We start from the raw sequence: 18,525 nt of genomic DNA on the forward strand, positions 1-18,525 counted from the left end.
GACCAGTAAGCACATAAGGCTCCTCACTTACACTGGGTTATTCACTAAGTTTTGTTTATGTCCCCAGATAAGACCTGAACTGTACTGTTTATGATTTAGCCAAAGTTTAAACTACTTGGTGCAAACAATCACAGTGTTAACTAGCAGCACATTTGTGTGTGTAAGTGCCTCAGCATTCAGAGGGTATTCTGTGTTCTGTGGATGCCAGGTAGGTGGTCAGTCACACAATACATTCAATAGGTGAGATCCAAGATGGTGAGACCCAAGATGGTGAGATCAAGGTGTGTGATTAGGTTGTGAGATCCAGTTTGGAGATTATCGAAGTTTGTGAGATTAAAATAGGTGAGATCCAGGTAAATGAGATCCAGTTTGGGGAGATCCAAATTGGTCAGATCCTGGAAGCTGAAATGCTAGAAGGTGAGGCCAAGGTTAGTGAGATACAGAATGGTGAGATCCTGGTTAGTGATATCCCAGAAGGTGAGATCCAGGTCCAGGTTTCAGTGATCCAAGCTGGTGAGATCCAGGTTAATGAGATATCAGGTTGGTGAGACCTAGGTTAGTGAGATCCTTGAAGGTGAGGTCCTGGGAGGTAAGGCCAAGGTTAGTGAGATCAAAGTTGGTGAGATCAAAGTTGGTGAGATCAAGGTGGTGAGATCAAAGTTGGTGAGATCCAGGTTAGTGAGATGCAGGTAGAGAATATCCTTCTATTACAGAGGTTTACATTTAAGTTACAGTCGTAATAGAAGCATTAGAGTGACCTTGCCCATACCTTCAGTTCAAAACCCAAAGTACTGAGTGTGTGACTAGCATACACCTTGAGCATTCCTCCTCCATTCCTCTCACCTGGCATTTCTCCACTACTGGTTTCTCTAAGACCAAGCTGACATACGGTGATAGAACTGAAATACCTGAGACTTGACTTCTGTATGTTCATAAAGGTGAAAAACTGTCTGCATATTATGTAAATCCATTTTCACATTTACTGTCTCCATTGTTTATCAACTTCTAAATGCCAGTGAAATAAGTTATCAATGGTTTATATGTTTGTTGGTCAGCCAATAAAATGCCACAGAATTATGTCCACTTTATGTATTCGGCATCCACCTCCCCCATAGGTTTGATCCAAGGTCAATGGCACGAGACTATCTGCAGCTGGAAAAGAGATTAATGTATGGTCAACAAGCTCGGACAGCGGACGGATCAGCAGAGAGCGGGACAGTGGATCAGGTTGCGCAGATTGTCCTGGGTGAAGGGGGAAGGTTCCAGATGGTCGATGGTGCCATGAGGATTGTGGTTACAGAAGATTCAAAGTTGGCTGAAGAAATCACAAAAAGTGAGTACAGTTTCAGTCATAGACAATCACAACTCAGGAACTGGTCTAGTTTGCGCTAAAGCGTCATTCTGGAGACATGGGTTTGTTTCCCAACCCTATTTCAGCATGATCAGCCTTTTCTTGGTGTCTGCTATGACTGCTCAACTATTGCTAAAACCATATTCACTTTCGTTTGCTTTTCATCCCTTTTGAGTTCTTCTTCATCTTTATCTTCATAAAGGGGGTTGTGTTAGCCCAGTGGTTAAAGCTTTCGCTTGTCATGCCGAAGACCCGGTTCGATTCCCCGAATGGGTACAATGTGTGAAGCCTATTTCTGGCGTGATATTGCTGGAATATTGCTAAAATGTCCCTGTGACATAAAGTTTGGGAATATGTGTCTTTAAAGATGAATTCAAACCATTTTACCAAAATGGTTTCAAATTAATGCTACAAGGTGAATCCAGAAGGCCTGCTACACATCAACTCCAAGAGACAAATCATGTGGAATCTCAACTTCTCCAAGTATAGCCCAGCTTCAGTGGCCCGTGTGATAATTATGGCTTAGCGTCATGTGCTGTGATGCTTGTATAGATTTGTATTGATTAAACTGTTGCCATTTGTAGCAATTCAAACATATAGGTCTGTAAAATGTGTAAGCTGTACAGCAAATGTTGTAATCACCACTATCAACCCTGTCGTCAGTATCTCAACCTGTATGTCATATCTCATAATGACCACCTGAGACATAGAGAAGTAATTGTTGCTATTGATTACTGTCTTCAGCGGCTCATCGCTGCGCCTGCGTCACCGGTTACCCTAGTGATCACAAACACTTATTTCCTAAATAATTAAAAAGTAAACATGGTGGATTGTTGAAGAATTCTGTGCGACGTGTGATAGGAGTTATTGATTGAGACTGTTGGTGGTGGTGCTGATGTTGTAGCAGCTGTTGATAAGGATGATGTTAGTATCGTCAAGTGGTAGGTTACTTACAAGGTAGCTACCTATGTAGATGGAATACTGATACCCAGACAATGGTACTGTGGAGTTGACGATCTGACTCTCCCCAGTGTGGATTTCTGATACAACCAGGTATTTATACAATGTTACTGTGATTTGTTCTTGTACATTTTGTTCTTTAACATGTTAGCAGATCACAGTCCTTCTTAGTATTGTCAAGTCTTTAGTGTCAATAGGGTTTATGTTGTACTATGGACATTCTGTTATTTTTCAGCTTCAAACATGTTTCTATTGAATGGATGACAAAACATCGTGGTTGATATGATAACATGCTTGTCAGTGCTCCCCCAACAATACTTCAAACCCTTAAACAGAAGCATTGAATGTTATATTTAAATTGTTTATGTTTCTTTTAGAGTGGGCAAGTAGGTTTAGTGACATTAGATCCTTTATCAGATAGTGACAATGGGTTATAAGATGAATGTCGTATAAATATGATTAATTTTTGTTTTTCTGACATATTCACATGTGTAGGCCTCATGCAAAATTTATGCAATGAAGGTTTTCTTAAAGTGGATGAATTCATAGAAAAATTCAAAAGATAATGAAACCTGTTTTTGTGCCTCCGTATTTGCCATACCAGAGATGTTTCTGTTGGTTACAACTCTAACTGGGTTAATATGAAAATATGACTTCTAGTTCTTATTGGAAGTTGATATGATCAGTTTGATTTGATACTTCATTATTGCCAAAGTTACCTACAAACTTCTCTTGAATTCTGTATGTGCTACTTGTACACCTTTCTAGTTAATGATACTGGCATAAACACGATCAACTTCCCTACAATACATATTAATGAGATGAAAATAGTGTCTTAAGATTTAGAATATGTTGTACTGATAGCTGATGTTACTGTTTCATGTCTTTTTAACATTTTAATCCTGTCAATATAGTGCTGATATTCCTACAGATTTGAAATAATATGCCATAAGATATTGATAATATACCATAAGATATCAATAATATACCATTAGATATCAATAATATACCCACAGGTATCGATAATATACCAATAGATATTGATAATATATCAATAGATATCGGTAATATACCAATAGATATCATTCTAAGATGCCTAGCGGTTAGAACAATCGAAAAAAAAATACATTATCAGACAATAAAGGTATAGTTTTTTGATGACGTAACAATTGAATGACGTTTTCCCGTCACTGCGCCATTCTAGTGTGCCCCTCGTAATCGAACCATTTTACATTACGTCACAATGTAGGCGACGTCACGATGCATGTCAGTTGTCATCGCCTAGTACGGCCTCCTACAGTAAACTACACCGTTGCATCCAGTTTCTTGGTTTGCTGTTGCTTCACGCAGCTAACATCACTGGTGGAAACAATACGTTTATGTTTTACGACGGTTAAAATGTGTCATTTCGACTCACAAGTTTTCAGCGACATGGTAACGATCGTAATGTTTACATTCCCACAATGCAATTGTGGAATGTCGCTGACTACTCAACTTCCTCTGGATGTACTGATCTAAACTTACGCTTGGTAGTAGAAATGCAACGCTCATATTGCCCCATATGGTTTACGTTAATGACAGATGTAATTAAAATAATTCAGAGAAGATATTTAATCCGAACGTAAACCATCATCAAACTGTTATCATTTGTTTTTTTCTGGTAACGTCCGCCTTAACGAGGGGCAGACACATCAATAGAACAGCCACCAGTTAACCCTGTGCGCAGGATTCTTAATTTAGGTCACCGACAATCGCCGCTTGTTTTCTGCCTTAAATTAATCGTAATTATCTTTAGAAAGTATTAAATTTGGCATCTTAGAAGAATATATTCTTCGTTACTACCATGTATAGTGCAATAAACACATCTTTTTCGCTCTGAACTATTATAACGTTAAAGCACTCGGACGCTAAGCCGCCCCTCATGCTTTAACTATAATAGTTCAGGGCGAAAGTGTGTTTTATTGCACTATACATGGTGGTAGAGCGAAGTGTATTTCTTAAATAATATACCAATAGATATCAATAATATACCAATAGATATCAATAATATACCAATAGATATCTGTAATATACCAATAGATATCAATAATATACCAATAGATATCAGTAATATACCAATAGATGTCAGTAATATACCAATAGATATCAATAATATACCAATAGATATCTGTAATATACAAATAGATATCAGTAATATACCAATAGATGTCAGTAATATACCAATAGATATCTGTAGTATACCAATACATATATCTGTAATATACCAATAGATATCTGTAATATACCAATAGATATCAATAATATACCAATAGATATCAATAATATACCAATAGATATCTGTAATATACCAATAGATATCTGTAATATACCAATAGATATCTGTAGTATACCAATAGATATCTGTAATATACCAATAGATGTCAGTAATATACCAATAGATATATGTAGTATACCAATAGATATATCTGTAATATACCAATAGATATCAGTAATATACCAATAGATATCAGTAATATACCAATAGATATCTGTAATATACCAATAGATATCTGTATAATACCAATAGATATCAGTAATATGCCAATAGATATCAATAATATACCAATAGATATCTGTAATATCCCAATAGATATCAGTAATATACAAATAGATATCTGTAATATACCAATAGATATCTGTAATATATCACTAGATATCAAATATACCAATAGATATCAGTAATATATCACTTGATTTCAAATATACCAATATATATCCGTAATATACCAATAGATATTAATGATATACCAATAGATATCAAATATACCAATAGATATCAGTAATATACCAATAGATATCAATGATATAACAATAGTTATCAATGATATAACAATATGGATATCAATAATGTTCCTGTAGCTTTTCTTCCTACTACTTGCAACATTTGATTTGATTTAAACATATTTATTCAAGAGAATGGATTGGGTACAACATATGCCAACTTAGTGAAACCCTTTCCTATGTACAGTGCTTACATGGAAAAGTGAAACAAACTATAAGTACAGGGATAGAAAGATATATACAAAAGGATATAATAATATATACAATACAATGAATACATGAATTATTTAGATCATAAACATTATATCCAATTACTGAACCTTTTGGAGTTTGATATATATTTTTGAACTTCTTTAAAATTTGAATGTTGTCACTGTACGGAAGATCTGCACTGCCATTTAATAGTACGTCTAGGTTTGTTGGTGCTCTAATGTTACAAATTCTGCCAATATTTTGAAACATTTCCTGTCTGATATTAGAATACAAAGAACATTCCATAAAATAACATTTCAACATTAACAATGTATATTTTCCCCTTGTAACAACATTAAACATTTCAAAATTTACCATTTCAACATTCAGCGTGCATCAAAATTCACCATTTCACAATTTAGCAAGATACAACTGCTGCTACAGGTGAGCTGAGATGGTCAAGTGTAGTTCTCTGTACTTAACGTGTTGTTGAGCTCCTAATTCAAGTGACTTTTACATCAAATCACACCCATTTAAAAAAAATCACACATTGAAACTACAGAAGTTGCTTTCGAAGGCAGTGTCGTGTTGGCCCCACTTAACTTCTAAGACTAATATGGACTTGAGTGATTAAGAACACACAACACAGCACAGTAATTAAATCCCCAACTCCCAGATGCTGCTTGTCATGCAACGTCCACCATCTCAATCTAAGTTATGTCTGTGCTGGGAAATAGTGTCTTGTTGGAACTACTTGAAGTCAAGCTGCAATGATTGACTTTGTGTCTTTGTGTGTTGTGTGTCTGTGGTATGTCTGCCATGTGTCTGGCATGTCTTCAGTGTGTCTGTGGTATGTCTGGCATGTCTTCAGTGTGTCTGTGGTATGTCTGCCATGTGTCTGGCATGTCTTCAGTGTGTCTGTGGTATGTCTGCCATGTGTCTGGCATGTCTTCAGTGTGTCCATGGTATGTCTGGCATGTCTTCAGTGTGTCTGTGGTATGTCTGCCATGTGTCTGGCATGTCTTCAGTGTGTCTGTGGTATGTCTGCCATGTGTCTGGCATGTTTTCAGTGTGTCTGTGGTATGTCTGCCATGTGTCTGGCATGTCTTCAGTGTGTCTGTGGTATGTCTGCCATGTGTCTGGCATGTCTTCAGTGTGTCTGTGGTATGTCTGCCATGTGTCTGGCTTGTCTTCAGTGTGTCTGTGGTATGTCTGCCATGTGTCTGGCATGTCTTCAGTGTGTCTGTGGTATGTCTGGCATGTCTTCAGTGTGTCTGTGGTATGTCTGCCATGTGTCTTGCATGTCTTCAGTGTGTCTGTGGTATGTCTGCCATGTGTCTGGCGTGTCTTCAGTGTGTCTGTGGTATGTCTGCCATGTGTCTGGCATGTCTTCAGTGTGTCTGTGGTATGTCTGCCATGTGTCTTCAGCATGTCTTCAGTGTGTCTGTGGTATGTCTGCCATGTCTTCAGTGTGTCTGTGGTATGTCTGCCATGTGTCTGGCATGTCTTCAGTGTGTCTGTGTTATGTCTGGCATGTCTGCAGTGTGTCTGTGGTGTGTTTTGTTGAATACTGCAGAGTGCAAGGTAGTGTGGCTGTGACTGCAGAGTGCCTGTGACTGCAGAGTGCTCTTGGTGAATATAAGATGTATGGGTGGTGTGTCAGTGGTATGTCTTCAGTGTGCCTGCGGTGTGACTCTGGACTGTATTGTTGTATGCCTGTAATGTCTGTGTATCTGTGATATGTCTGCAGTGTGTCTGGGGTGTGTCTGTGATATGTCTGCAGTGTGTCTGTGGTGTATCTGTGATATGTCTGCAGTGTGTCTGCAGTGTGTCTGTAATATCAGTGATATGTCTGCAGTGTGTCTGTAATATCAGTGATATGTCTGCAGTGTGTCTGTAATATCAGTGATATGTCTGTAGTGTGTCTGCAGTGTGTCTGTGGTGTATCTGTGATATGTCTGCAGTGTGTCTGTAATATCAGTGATATGTCTGCAGTGTGTCTGTCAGTGTGCCTGTGGTGTGTTGTCCCTGTGTAGTCTATATTTCAAGTTCTGTAACATTCTCAGCATCTGGCATCTACCATGTCAACTTGACGACAGAGCTAACCATGCATGTATTGATTAGTTATAATAATGACTGACCTCATTCAAGTCTCTTGACAAACAGGTACATAATGGATGGCTATGGAAACAGTAGCTGGGAAGATGGATTAAGTAAACAGCAGTGATAAATGGCACCTCCATGTACTGTTATGTTTCCATGCTGTTGTAGTAATGGGACGCACACTATGGAGGAGGTTGCTGATTGAGGATGATAACCTATCATTCTCTGGGAAAGCAATGTCCTGTGTTAGAACACTAGTGACAGGGTTCACATGTTGGACCCATGTTAGGGATAAAAACAGATCCTTCAGCTTGATAATCCAAGCTGTAGTCACAGGGCCACACCATGCTCAGTGTCTATGACTGAACTCATGGAAGAATCCTTTTAAAGAGAGATTTTGAGATCAGTTGTTGTGCCTAGTTCTGAACTTTGTAATTAATACCATATGTGAAACTGAAACGTTATTACCTTGCTTAATTGGTACTGATAATAACATTTGAAAAAGCAGATCAAGAGTGAGTGAGTGAGTTTAGTTTTACGCCGGACTCAGCAATATTCCAGCTATATGGCGGCGGTCTGTAAATAATCGAGTCTGGACCAGACAATCCAGTGATCAACAGCATGAGCATCGATAATGGGAACCATGACATGTGTCAACCAAAAAGACCACCCAGATACGACAAGATAATGGAGCAACTGAAGACCTATTCTACCCCGGATCTTTTCGCAGATAGAGAAAGGTTAACATTGCCAGTGGAAACTAGAACATTTTGAAAAACCCTGAGAGATCTTGTACCCCATACATAGTATGACCTCTTAAACGCCCATTTCCTCAGAAATACAAGATGATGATGAAGGCCCCCTGTCTGTGGGGTTCAACAGTGGATGTTTGTACGGTGAACATGTACTAGACATCTTCGTGATTTCGAAGATTTGCAAGATGAAATGCTTTCTGTTGTCAGAAACTTTATATATATTATATGTTGTAGCATTTAAATGTAGTGAAAGCTGACTAACTTTTGAAGCAGACTGTCTATGCTATTGAAATAGATTTTTCAACACAAAATAGAATGTGTTAACCAACACCTTGAAAAGAGATTGAGTACAATATATTTCTAGCAAACAACAAATTTTATTTGTGTCATCAGAAATCATCCTCCGACGTCAGTCTCAGGTGGTGCATACTTCAAGGTGCCGTCCAGGGGCACTAGCAGTCTTTGCAGTTGCTGTCATGGATGCAAGGAGGAACAGGCTGATCAGGATAGGAGAGGTGATGGATGTGGAAGAAGAGGATGAAGGCATTGGGGAGGAACTGGAGGAGGAGGCTAAAGGTAGGTGGGCCTTGAGAAGGAGATACTTAGGGCTGGAGATACGTGGGGCTCGATGTGGAGAGGCAGGACAAGAGGGAAGTGTGGCTTGGAAAGGAGAGATTTGGGGATGGAGGTAGTTGGGGCTTGGGAAGGAGAGGCTTAGGGCTGGAGGTAGGTGGGGCTTGGGAAGGAGAAACTTGGGTCTGGAGGTAGGTGGGGCTTGGGAAGGAGAGACTTGGGACTGGAGGTAGGTGGGGCTTGAGGTGGTGAGACAGGACAAGGGGGAAGTGTGGCATGGAAAGGAGAGATTTGGGGCTGGAGGTAGGTCGGGTTGAAGAGACTTGGTGCTGGAGGTGGAGAGACTTAGGGCTAGACGGAGGTGGGGCTGGAGGATAAGAGTCTTTGGGCTTGAGGGAGGCCTGGCTTAAGGAGGAGAGACTTAGGGCTAGAGGGAAGTGGGGCTTGAGGAGGGGGACTTTTGGTTGGAGATAAGTAAAAATTGAGAAGGAAAGATTAGAGGTTGAAGGCAGGTGAGTTAAGTAGCCTTGTAGAAGGAGCTAGATTGGACTTGGGGAAATAAGTCTTGGGGCTGGAGGTAAGTGGCGCTTGGGGCTGGAGGGAGGTGGTGCTTGGGGCTGGAGGTAGGTGGCACTTGGGGCTGGAGGTAAATAGTGCCTTGGAAGAGAAACTTCCATCTGTAGGTTGTAGGTGTGTCTTGGGGAAAGAGAGACTCTGGGGTAAAAAAAGTAGGATGGGATGATGGAGAGGAGCTTTGAGTCAAGGGTAAGAGAAATTAAAAGACTATTCTGGAAGGGAAGGTGTGAGGAGATCTTGGGGTAGAGAAATAGGAAGGATAATTTCTTGGAGGGGATGTACTATTTAATTGAACAGTACAGTCATGAGATAAATATATATCTTTTGACTTTTGACGGTTTGATGTACTTTTGACATTTTGTTACTGGACTGTTCACAGTGATCCAGGTGTATGACCCATTCCTTGGCTTGACAGCACTGGAGAGAGAACTGCTGAAACGGAAGCCTATCATTGCCCCTGATGGTGAGTCAGTACAAGACGAATTGTGACTTACAGGGTCAGGTATTGCCCTCTTCCTGTTTTAACAAAACAAAAACCTTTCCCCTTAACTGCACACGATATTGACACAAGAGACATATGAAGGACTGTAAAGTAAATGGAGGTCTTGGTCTGGTGGTGCATAGTTTGAATGATGTATGTTTGGAAGGATGACAAAACTGACAGGCATTTTGTACAAATAGGTGGCTCATGGTTTATATGTGAGAACCAGTTTGTGTCTATTAACAGGTTACATCCCTAATTCTGTGATACGAAAAATTCTGGGACAAGGTCGTGCCATTCAACAACGAACTCCATCACCATGGAAGCCAAGACCAGTAAGTTATTCTTGAACAAAAGAGTTCTGTGTTAAGACTTGTGCAAAGTTAGATAGGTTTTGCACCATGTCAGATCTTTATGGTTACTGGTTACTACGACCCCTAGTTGTATTCCACATTGTTGAACATCTTTTCCTTAGGGTTCTTGGATTTTGTCAGATGAACTCAAAAGTTCATCTGATTTGGTGGCAGGAAAAGTTTCCCACTGCTTGGATAATTGAGTTTCCAATGATGTCACAATGATGTGACACTGATGTGATGATGTCCTCGTTGTTGCTGCAGGTACCACGAGCGGATCCCCGCCACCTTCCCCCAGGTTGGGAGGAGAGACTCCGCGCTTATGAGGAGGAGATGGAGGAAGACAACCAGGGATCTGTGTCGTCAGTCGAGGTCAGCATGCTCTCTATATTCAACCCTGCTCTCCAAACAAATATACTACAAACAAAAAATAAGGGAACACCCTAAAATTTGATAATCATATATAAACTGAAACGTGGTGAGGTCATTTATACTCTAAGGTAAATGCAACTTTTTTGTGTGCTTAATGGGCACTTTAAACGACATGTTGGAACATGCAGTGAAGCAACTGATTCAATATTTGTTGAGTTTGAGTGAAATGAAACATTGTTAAAACAGCGAAAAACAAGGGTGCTGAAACACACCAGCACCATGTTTGATTCAAACGCCCAAACACAACAGCCTAGTGCATGTGGAAGACAGACTTTCCATGCAGCTTGTGGCAACTGGGCACAGGCAGTTGTGAATCGGTTCCGAAGGGCTTGGACCATAACATATCGGTCATCTGCCCTTGATGCTTTCCTGGGTATTCCAGAGGTCTGTCCTTTACTCTACCAGTGGCCAGGAACCTGTCCCTCAGTCTGTAAATGACAGAGGGAGACACCTGAAGACGGAGAGCAACACTTCTTATGGATTCACCATCCTGTAACCATGCAATGGTCCTGCTTCTGTTGAGGGCGCTTAACGGTTTGCGCTGTGGCATGGTGAAGAAAATGTGAGGCTACAATACTGTCTGTAGCTTCTTTTAAAGGAAACGTTGCCACAAGCTGCATGGGAAGTCTGTCTTCCACATGCACTAGGCTGTTGTGTTTGGGCGTTTGAATCAAACATGGTGCTGGTGTGTTTTAACAATGTTTCATTTCACTCAAACTCAACAAATATTGAATCAGTTGCTTCACTGCATGTTCCAACATGTCGTTTAAAGTGCCCATTAAGCACACAAAAAGTTGCATTTACCTTAGAGTATAAATGACCTCACCACGTTTCAGTTTATACGGTATATGACTATCAAATGTTAGGGTGTTCCCATATTTTTTGTTTGTAGTATAATTTTGCTCTCCAAACACTGTGACTTTGCTCTGCATACCTGACCTTGCTCTCCAAACACTTGACTTTGTTCACCATACTTGACATTGTTCTCCAAACACATGACTTTGCTCTCTATATTTAAGTGATCTTGCTTCCTTTTCATTCAACCTCCTCTTATAACCTTGCTGTGCCCATGACCCTGCTCTCTGCATGACCTTGCTGTGCACATGACCTTGCTCTGTGCATGACCTTGCTGTGCCCATGACCTGCTGTCTGCATGACATTACACTCATGTCATTCATTAACCACACTACACATTTGATTTGCTTATTTTATTTATTCTCCAGTGTATGTTGCCATATTGTATTTATGACACACACAATGTCACTAGCCATCAGAAACTGGATCAATCAGAGAATCAAACTCAGACCTCACATGTAACAAACAAATCTATGCTAGCCTTCCAGCTGTGATAAAGAGCAGAAGCAGTAGAATGCCTTCAGAATGTGACATCAGAGAGAAATGTTTTCTAAATCCATGTCAGGTTCGTCATTTGCTTCAAGTATTCATGATGGAATATTCAAAGTCTGCAAGGGTTGACTGGATCCAGTAATGTGTTTACCTCTGTGTAGCATTATGGAGTCCCAGGTTGAAAATCGTTACAAGTGAGGATTAATTATTGATTCCCAATTGACTCGAGTATTAAAGCTTGGAATATGTTATTTTGGATTAGCAGTCATTAACTATGCATTACACCATTACTGATGCTGTCAGGTGTGGAATTCTAAAAGTTTCCATGTCCACAAGATACACTGAATACAGTTCCAGGATGATACAGCTCCTCCTGACATACATATACAACTGACTTCAGTCATGTGTAGTCTCATCAATAGTCTCGGTTAATGATGTCTCAGGACGTTTACATGGTTACATTTTTAATGCATGTGTGACTGATAGGTATTGCTTCTTGCCTCAACACTATTGATTGTGGTAGACACAGTGAGAGGAACGGGTAACACGATTATGAGTAGGGTGGCACAGTGATGAGTGGGGTACTGTTATGAGGTGATGAGTGGCTTATCATGTCTAGGGGATGAGTGGGGTATCATGTCTAGGTGATGAGTGGGGTATCATGGTGAGGTAATGAGAGGAGTATCGTGAGTCGTGAGTGGGGTATCATGGTGAGGTAATGAGAGGAGTATCGTGATGAGTGGGGTATCATGGTGAGGTAATGAATGGGGTATCATGGTGAGGTAATGAGAGGGGTATCATGGTGAGGTGATGAGTGGGGTATCATATCTAGGTGATGAGTGGGGTATCATAGTGAGGTGATGAGTGGGGTATCATGGTGAGGTGATGAGTGGGGTATCATGGTGAGGTAATGAGTGGGGTATCATGGTGAGGTAATGAGTGGGGTATCATGGTGAGGTGATGAGTGGGGTATCATGGTGAGGTGATGAGTGGGTTATCATATCTAGGTGATGAGTGGGGTATCATGGTGAGGTGATGAGTGGGGTATCATATCTAGGTAATGAGTGGGGTATCATGGTGAGGTGATGAGTGGGGTATCATATCTAGGTGATGAGTGGGGTATCATATCTAAGTGGTACCATGGTGAGGTGATGAGTTGGGTAGAAGGTTAGGTGATGACTAGGATGCTATGTCCAGGTGATGAGTGGGGTAGGAAGGTGAGCTGATGAGTAGGGTACCTTGTCCAGGTGATGAGTAGGGTACCTTGCCCAGGTGATGAGTAGGGTACCATGTCCAGGTGATGAGTAGGGTACCTTGCCCAGGTGATGTGTAGGGTACCATGCCCAGGTGATGTGTAAGGTACCATGTCCAGGTGATGAATAGGGTACCATGTCCAGGTGATGAGTAGGGTACCACATCCAGGTGATGAGTACGGTACCATATCCAGATGATGAATAGGGTAGGAAGGTGAGCTGATGAGTAGGGTACCTTGTCCAGGTGATGAGTAGGGTACCATGTCCAGGTGATGAGTAGGGTACCATGTCCAGGTGATGAGTACGGTAGCATATCCAGGTGATGAATAGGGTAGGAAGGTGAGCTGATGAGTAGGGTACCTTGTCCAGGTGATGAGTAGGGTACCATGTCCAGGTGATGAGTAGGGTACCTTGTCCAGGTGATGAGTAGGGTACCTTGCCCAGGTGATGTGTAGGGTACCATGTCCAGGTGATGTGTAAGGTACCATGTCCAGGTGATGTGTAGGGTACCATGTCCAGGTGATGAGTAGGGTACCATGTCCATGTGATGAGTACGGTACCATATCCAGGTGATGAATAGGGTAGGAAGGTGAGGTGAGGTGGGTATTATGAGAAGTTGATGAAATAGATTGTGTTAGGGATGTGTTGATGTCAGGGGATAGTGACACAGTTTGCAAGGGGCAAAGGTTGGTGTATAGTAAACACAGGCATGATATGACCATGTGTTTAAATGCTGTAGTTATGTTGCAGTCAGGGAAGCCGTTCCTGTGGGCTGACGATGAGGATGAGGAAGAGGAGTCGAAATCCTCGCCGTCCCCGACGTACACCAGCTCCCCTGTCCCCTCCCTCACCAGCTATGCCACCAAGCTCCACACCAAGCCGGCAGCAGCAGACAGTTATAAACACACATGTGAGTACACAACTCCACCTTTAACCATGTTCTCAGGATATCTACAGGAAGACACCCACCACACCCAGTAGCCATGTTCCAGGATATCATGCAGGAAGACACCCACCATACACTGTAACCATGTTCCCAGGATATCATGCAAGAAGACACCCAACACACACTGTAACCATGTTCCCAGGATATCATGCAGGAAGACACCCACCACACACTGTAACCATGTTCCCAGGATATCATGCAGGAAGACACCCACCATACACTGTAACCATGTTCCCAGGATATCATGCAGGAAGACACCCACCACACACTGTAACCATGTTCCCAGGATATCATGCAGGAAGACACCCACCACACACTGTAACCATGTTCCCAGGATATCATGCAAGAAGACACCCACCACACACTGTAACCATGTTCCCAGGATATCATGCAAGAAGACACCCACCACACACTGTAACCATGTTCCCAGGATATCATGCAGGAAGACACCCACCACACACTGTAACCATGTTCCCAGGATATCATGCAGGAAGACACCCACCACACACTGTAACCATGTTCCCAGGATATCATGCAGGAAGACACCACCACACACTGTAACCATGTTCCCAGGATATCATGCAGGAAGACACCCACCACACACTGTAACCATGTTCCCAGGATATCATGCAGGAAGACACCCACCACACACTGTAACCATGTTCCCAGGATATCATGCAGGAAGACACCCACCACACACTGTAACCATGTTCCTGGATATCATGCAGGAAGACACCCACCACACACTGTAACCATGTTCCCAGGATATCATGCAGGAAGACACCCACTACACACTGTAACCATGTTCCCAGGATATCATGCAGGAAGACACCCACTACACACTGTAACCATGTTCCCAGGATATCATGCAGGAAGACACCCACCACACACTGTAACCATGTCCCAGGATATCATGCAGGAAGACACCCACCACACACTGTAACCATGTTCCCAGGATATCATGCAGGAAGACACCCACCACACACTGTAACCATGTTCCAGGATACCATGCAGGAATACACCCACCACACACTGTAACCATGTTCCCAGGATATCATGCAGGAAGACACCCACCACACACTGTAACCATGTTCCCAGGATACCATGCAGGAAGACACCCACCACACACTGTAACCATGTTCCCAGGATATCATGCAGGAAGACACCCACCACACACTGTAACCATGTTCCAGGATACCATGCAGGAAGACACCCACCACACACTGTAACCATGTTCCCAGGATACCATGCAGGAAGACACCCACCACACACTGTAACCATGTTCCAGGATACCATGCAGGAAGACACCCACCACACACTGTAACCATGTTCCCAGGATACCATGCAGGAAGACACCCACCACACACTGTAACCATGTTCCCTGGATATCATGCAGGAAGACAACCACCACACACTGTAACCATGTTCCCAGGATATCATGCAGGAAGACACCCACCACACACTGTAACCATGTTCCCAGGATATCATGCAGGAAGACACCCACTACACACTGTAACCATGTTCCCAGGATACCATGCAGGAAGACACCCACCACACACTGTAACCATGTTCCCTGGATATCATGCAGGAAGACACCCACCACACACTGTAACCATGTTCCCAGGATATCATGCAGGAAGACACCCACTACACACTGTAACCATGTTCCCAAGATACCATGCAGGAAGACACCCACCACACACTGTAACCACATGGGAAACAAACCCAGTTTCATGAGAGAACACTCTAACCACTGGGCTATAACAGGTATTGATTAGTTGGATTTCACAGCTGGTTATTTCTCCTGCTTGTCACCTGATACAGGTGTGAGATGAACCACTGGCTTACCTCTACACCCTGTACCAGCTAATTAAGTGAAGTGTGTCACCTCTCAGTGAAAATCACCAGATCCAAAATAGTGACTCAAGGCAAAATGTCTAACAATGTACCATGCTTTTAACAGGACAATATATATTTGTTAGTATTACTTCTTTTGAAACAAATATATTTTTATGTTTTTCTAATTTATAGTATTATATATTTTATGTAAATGTCTATCAGATTTTCATCCTTATGCTGATCTTTCATTGGTTTCGAAAAAAAAAAAAAATAGAAGAAATGTTGATAAACTGTTATTAAAGCTACTTCCCTAAAAGCATCAGAGAGAAAGTCTTGTAGCAACTGGGTCATGCCCCACTGAAGGTCACAACTGGTGTTCTGGAGGGGCCACGAACAACTCTTTTCCCTGGACGCAGTGACTGATGAGTAAAAGCAGAACGCTGCTTGGCGTAAAGCATGAATAGAAGTAGGCATGCTGCTCTGGGTCATAGATAAGGCTAAACTTCACAGGATCAAGATGCATTCATCAGTAACATTTCAAGCTATACCACCAGCTAATGTATAGGGCTAACACCCAGAATACCACCAGCTAATGTATAGGGCTAGCACCCAGAATACCACCAGCTAAAGGGTATGGTTTACAATTTGAACTACTAAAGTATATGAACTACACCTTTAACATCATAACATCTCATTAATCTTCAGGTTTATTCAGGTTTATGAAAGTCAGTGCCAGTCAGTTCAATCAGTCCTTTATCACTCATGACCCTCTGCACAGCATATCACATGTCTATTGAAATATACATGCGGGTAGACACCCTGCCCCAGTGCTGATTGTATGGAGTCTGTGATGGACCTTTCAGCCATACAATCATCTAGTTGTCAATCACACCTGGTATTGATTAAGTCATGGAAATTATGACACACCAGAGATATGATCAAATCAGCGTCGCCAGCCATGTTATATGTTCAGAGGGTGTGACAGAAGGCTGTAAACATTCTAAATATTCAGCCGTCATAATGCTGGATTATGTCCTAAGAATGACTAATGCAGTCGGACTAAATTCTGCAAAAAATAATAATTTCAGACTTTTTGTTTCTCTTACTTTGCATTTGGTGTCACTATTTGTAAATAGTAAAGATTAAATGAGCCAAACGCCAGAGGTAAATATCATTAACAACTAAAATGAAACTGAAGACAATGTAAGGATGTGACAAGATGAGCACCTTATCTTTAAAACAGAAATATTTTTCGAAGAAAAACAAAAAAACCAGTTGTTAAATCATCTTACTAGAATAAAATAACAGGGCCAGAGATTCTCTGCTTATAACTGCAGTGACCTCGACTTGTCAACTATTATAGACTTCCAAGGGATGTGTTGCATACATAACTGTGTCTGTGAGACAGACTAGCATATGACGTGTAAATCTGGATCATTTCATTCATAAATAAACAATAAACTCTGTGTGTGTTTATATTTCTATATATGTGTGTGTTTGAGTGTGCATGTGTGTGTGTGTGTTTTTCATTTATTTTGTTTCTTCTCCCACCTGGTGAAATTCATTAAGTAATTAAAAACTAGATGTGTAAATGTACATTTGGAATCCATGACCCAAGTGATGTATTTATTTTTACAAAACACCCAACAGCCATCTAGAGTGTTTACGGGGACACTGCAATTTGTCATGTGATCCTATATCAAGTGCACTTTCAATGAAAGTTGGAGTTAGAGTAAGACATGCTATGATGACATACCTTATTGATGCCCCGGAGTTTCCCCCGAGGGCAGCAACTGATTGTGTGATGAAGATTGTATTGTACCTGCCTCGTGTGGAAGGTAGTTAACGACATCTTTACTTAACAAATTCATGTCTCTTTTGTCAGCATTCTTTAACTAATTACTGTAGATTTCTATATTTCCCATTTCCAATTTAGTTGTGCAATGAAAAGCTGGTTAAGCTGTCATTCTTTATTCAAGTGTCTTGTCTTCAATCTGTGGTGACAAGGTGAAACCTTCTTCCAGCTCTTCAATCACCACCAGACCATTTCCCCAGATCCTTATGTGTAGTTATCTTAAATGTGCAGTTACAACTAAACGTTTTCTTTTTTTACACAACTTCTAAAGAACACCTTCAACTATGTCCTGTAAACATTGAGTCTGTGTCCTGTATGTGAAAGTAATGTATAGCTACTATCTGTAATATGACTAACATGATACTGACAACAACCAATTCACTGACTGACATACCCGGAACACCCCTGTGGGCTTAGTAGTGGACATAGAGAGAGGCAGTGGACATACAGACAGGCAAGGGTTGGTGGTTCGATGCCCAGCCTATTGCATTACAATATGGTACTTGTTGATACTCTGCCCAGCTCTCGTCTTTAAGGGGATACAACAAGAACTAGTTGGCTCATTGTCAGTGTACTGTATTAGAGGGAGCTATCCATTTGAAACTGTGACATGGTATCACAGTGGGAGAGCCAAATTAAACCAGGGTTAGGGATCGTTCATAATTTATGGCTAGGGGGTAATGATGATT

The 18,525-nt window shown here is 41.4% G+C and overlaps 1 protein-coding gene across 1 annotated transcript in view; it reads left to right on the forward strand.

Moving 5' to 3' along the window:
* LOC124281577 overlaps positions 1 to 18,525 on the forward strand; it is a 64,858-nt gene that overhangs the window by 26,641 nt on the left and 19,692 nt on the right. The window contains exons 22-27 of the mRNA XM_046717521.1: positions 1,116 to 1,333; positions 8,575 to 8,757; positions 9,710 to 9,793; positions 10,058 to 10,146; positions 10,429 to 10,536; positions 13,947 to 14,106. Of these exons, the coding sequence (XP_046573477.1) occupies positions 1,116 to 1,333; positions 8,575 to 8,757; positions 9,710 to 9,793; positions 10,058 to 10,146; positions 10,429 to 10,536; positions 13,947 to 14,106 (842 nt within the window). The remainder of the gene's footprint in view (positions 1 to 1,115; positions 1,334 to 8,574; positions 8,758 to 9,709; positions 9,794 to 10,057; positions 10,147 to 10,428; positions 10,537 to 13,946; positions 14,107 to 18,525) is intronic.

This window comes from Haliotis rubra, unplaced genomic scaffold (genome assembly GCF_003918875.1).
Source record: "Haliotis rubra isolate DU_JTF1 unplaced genomic scaffold, ASM391887v1 Scf285, whole genome shotgun sequence".
NCBI lineage: Eukaryota > Metazoa > Mollusca > Gastropoda > Lepetellida > Haliotidae > Haliotis > Haliotis rubra.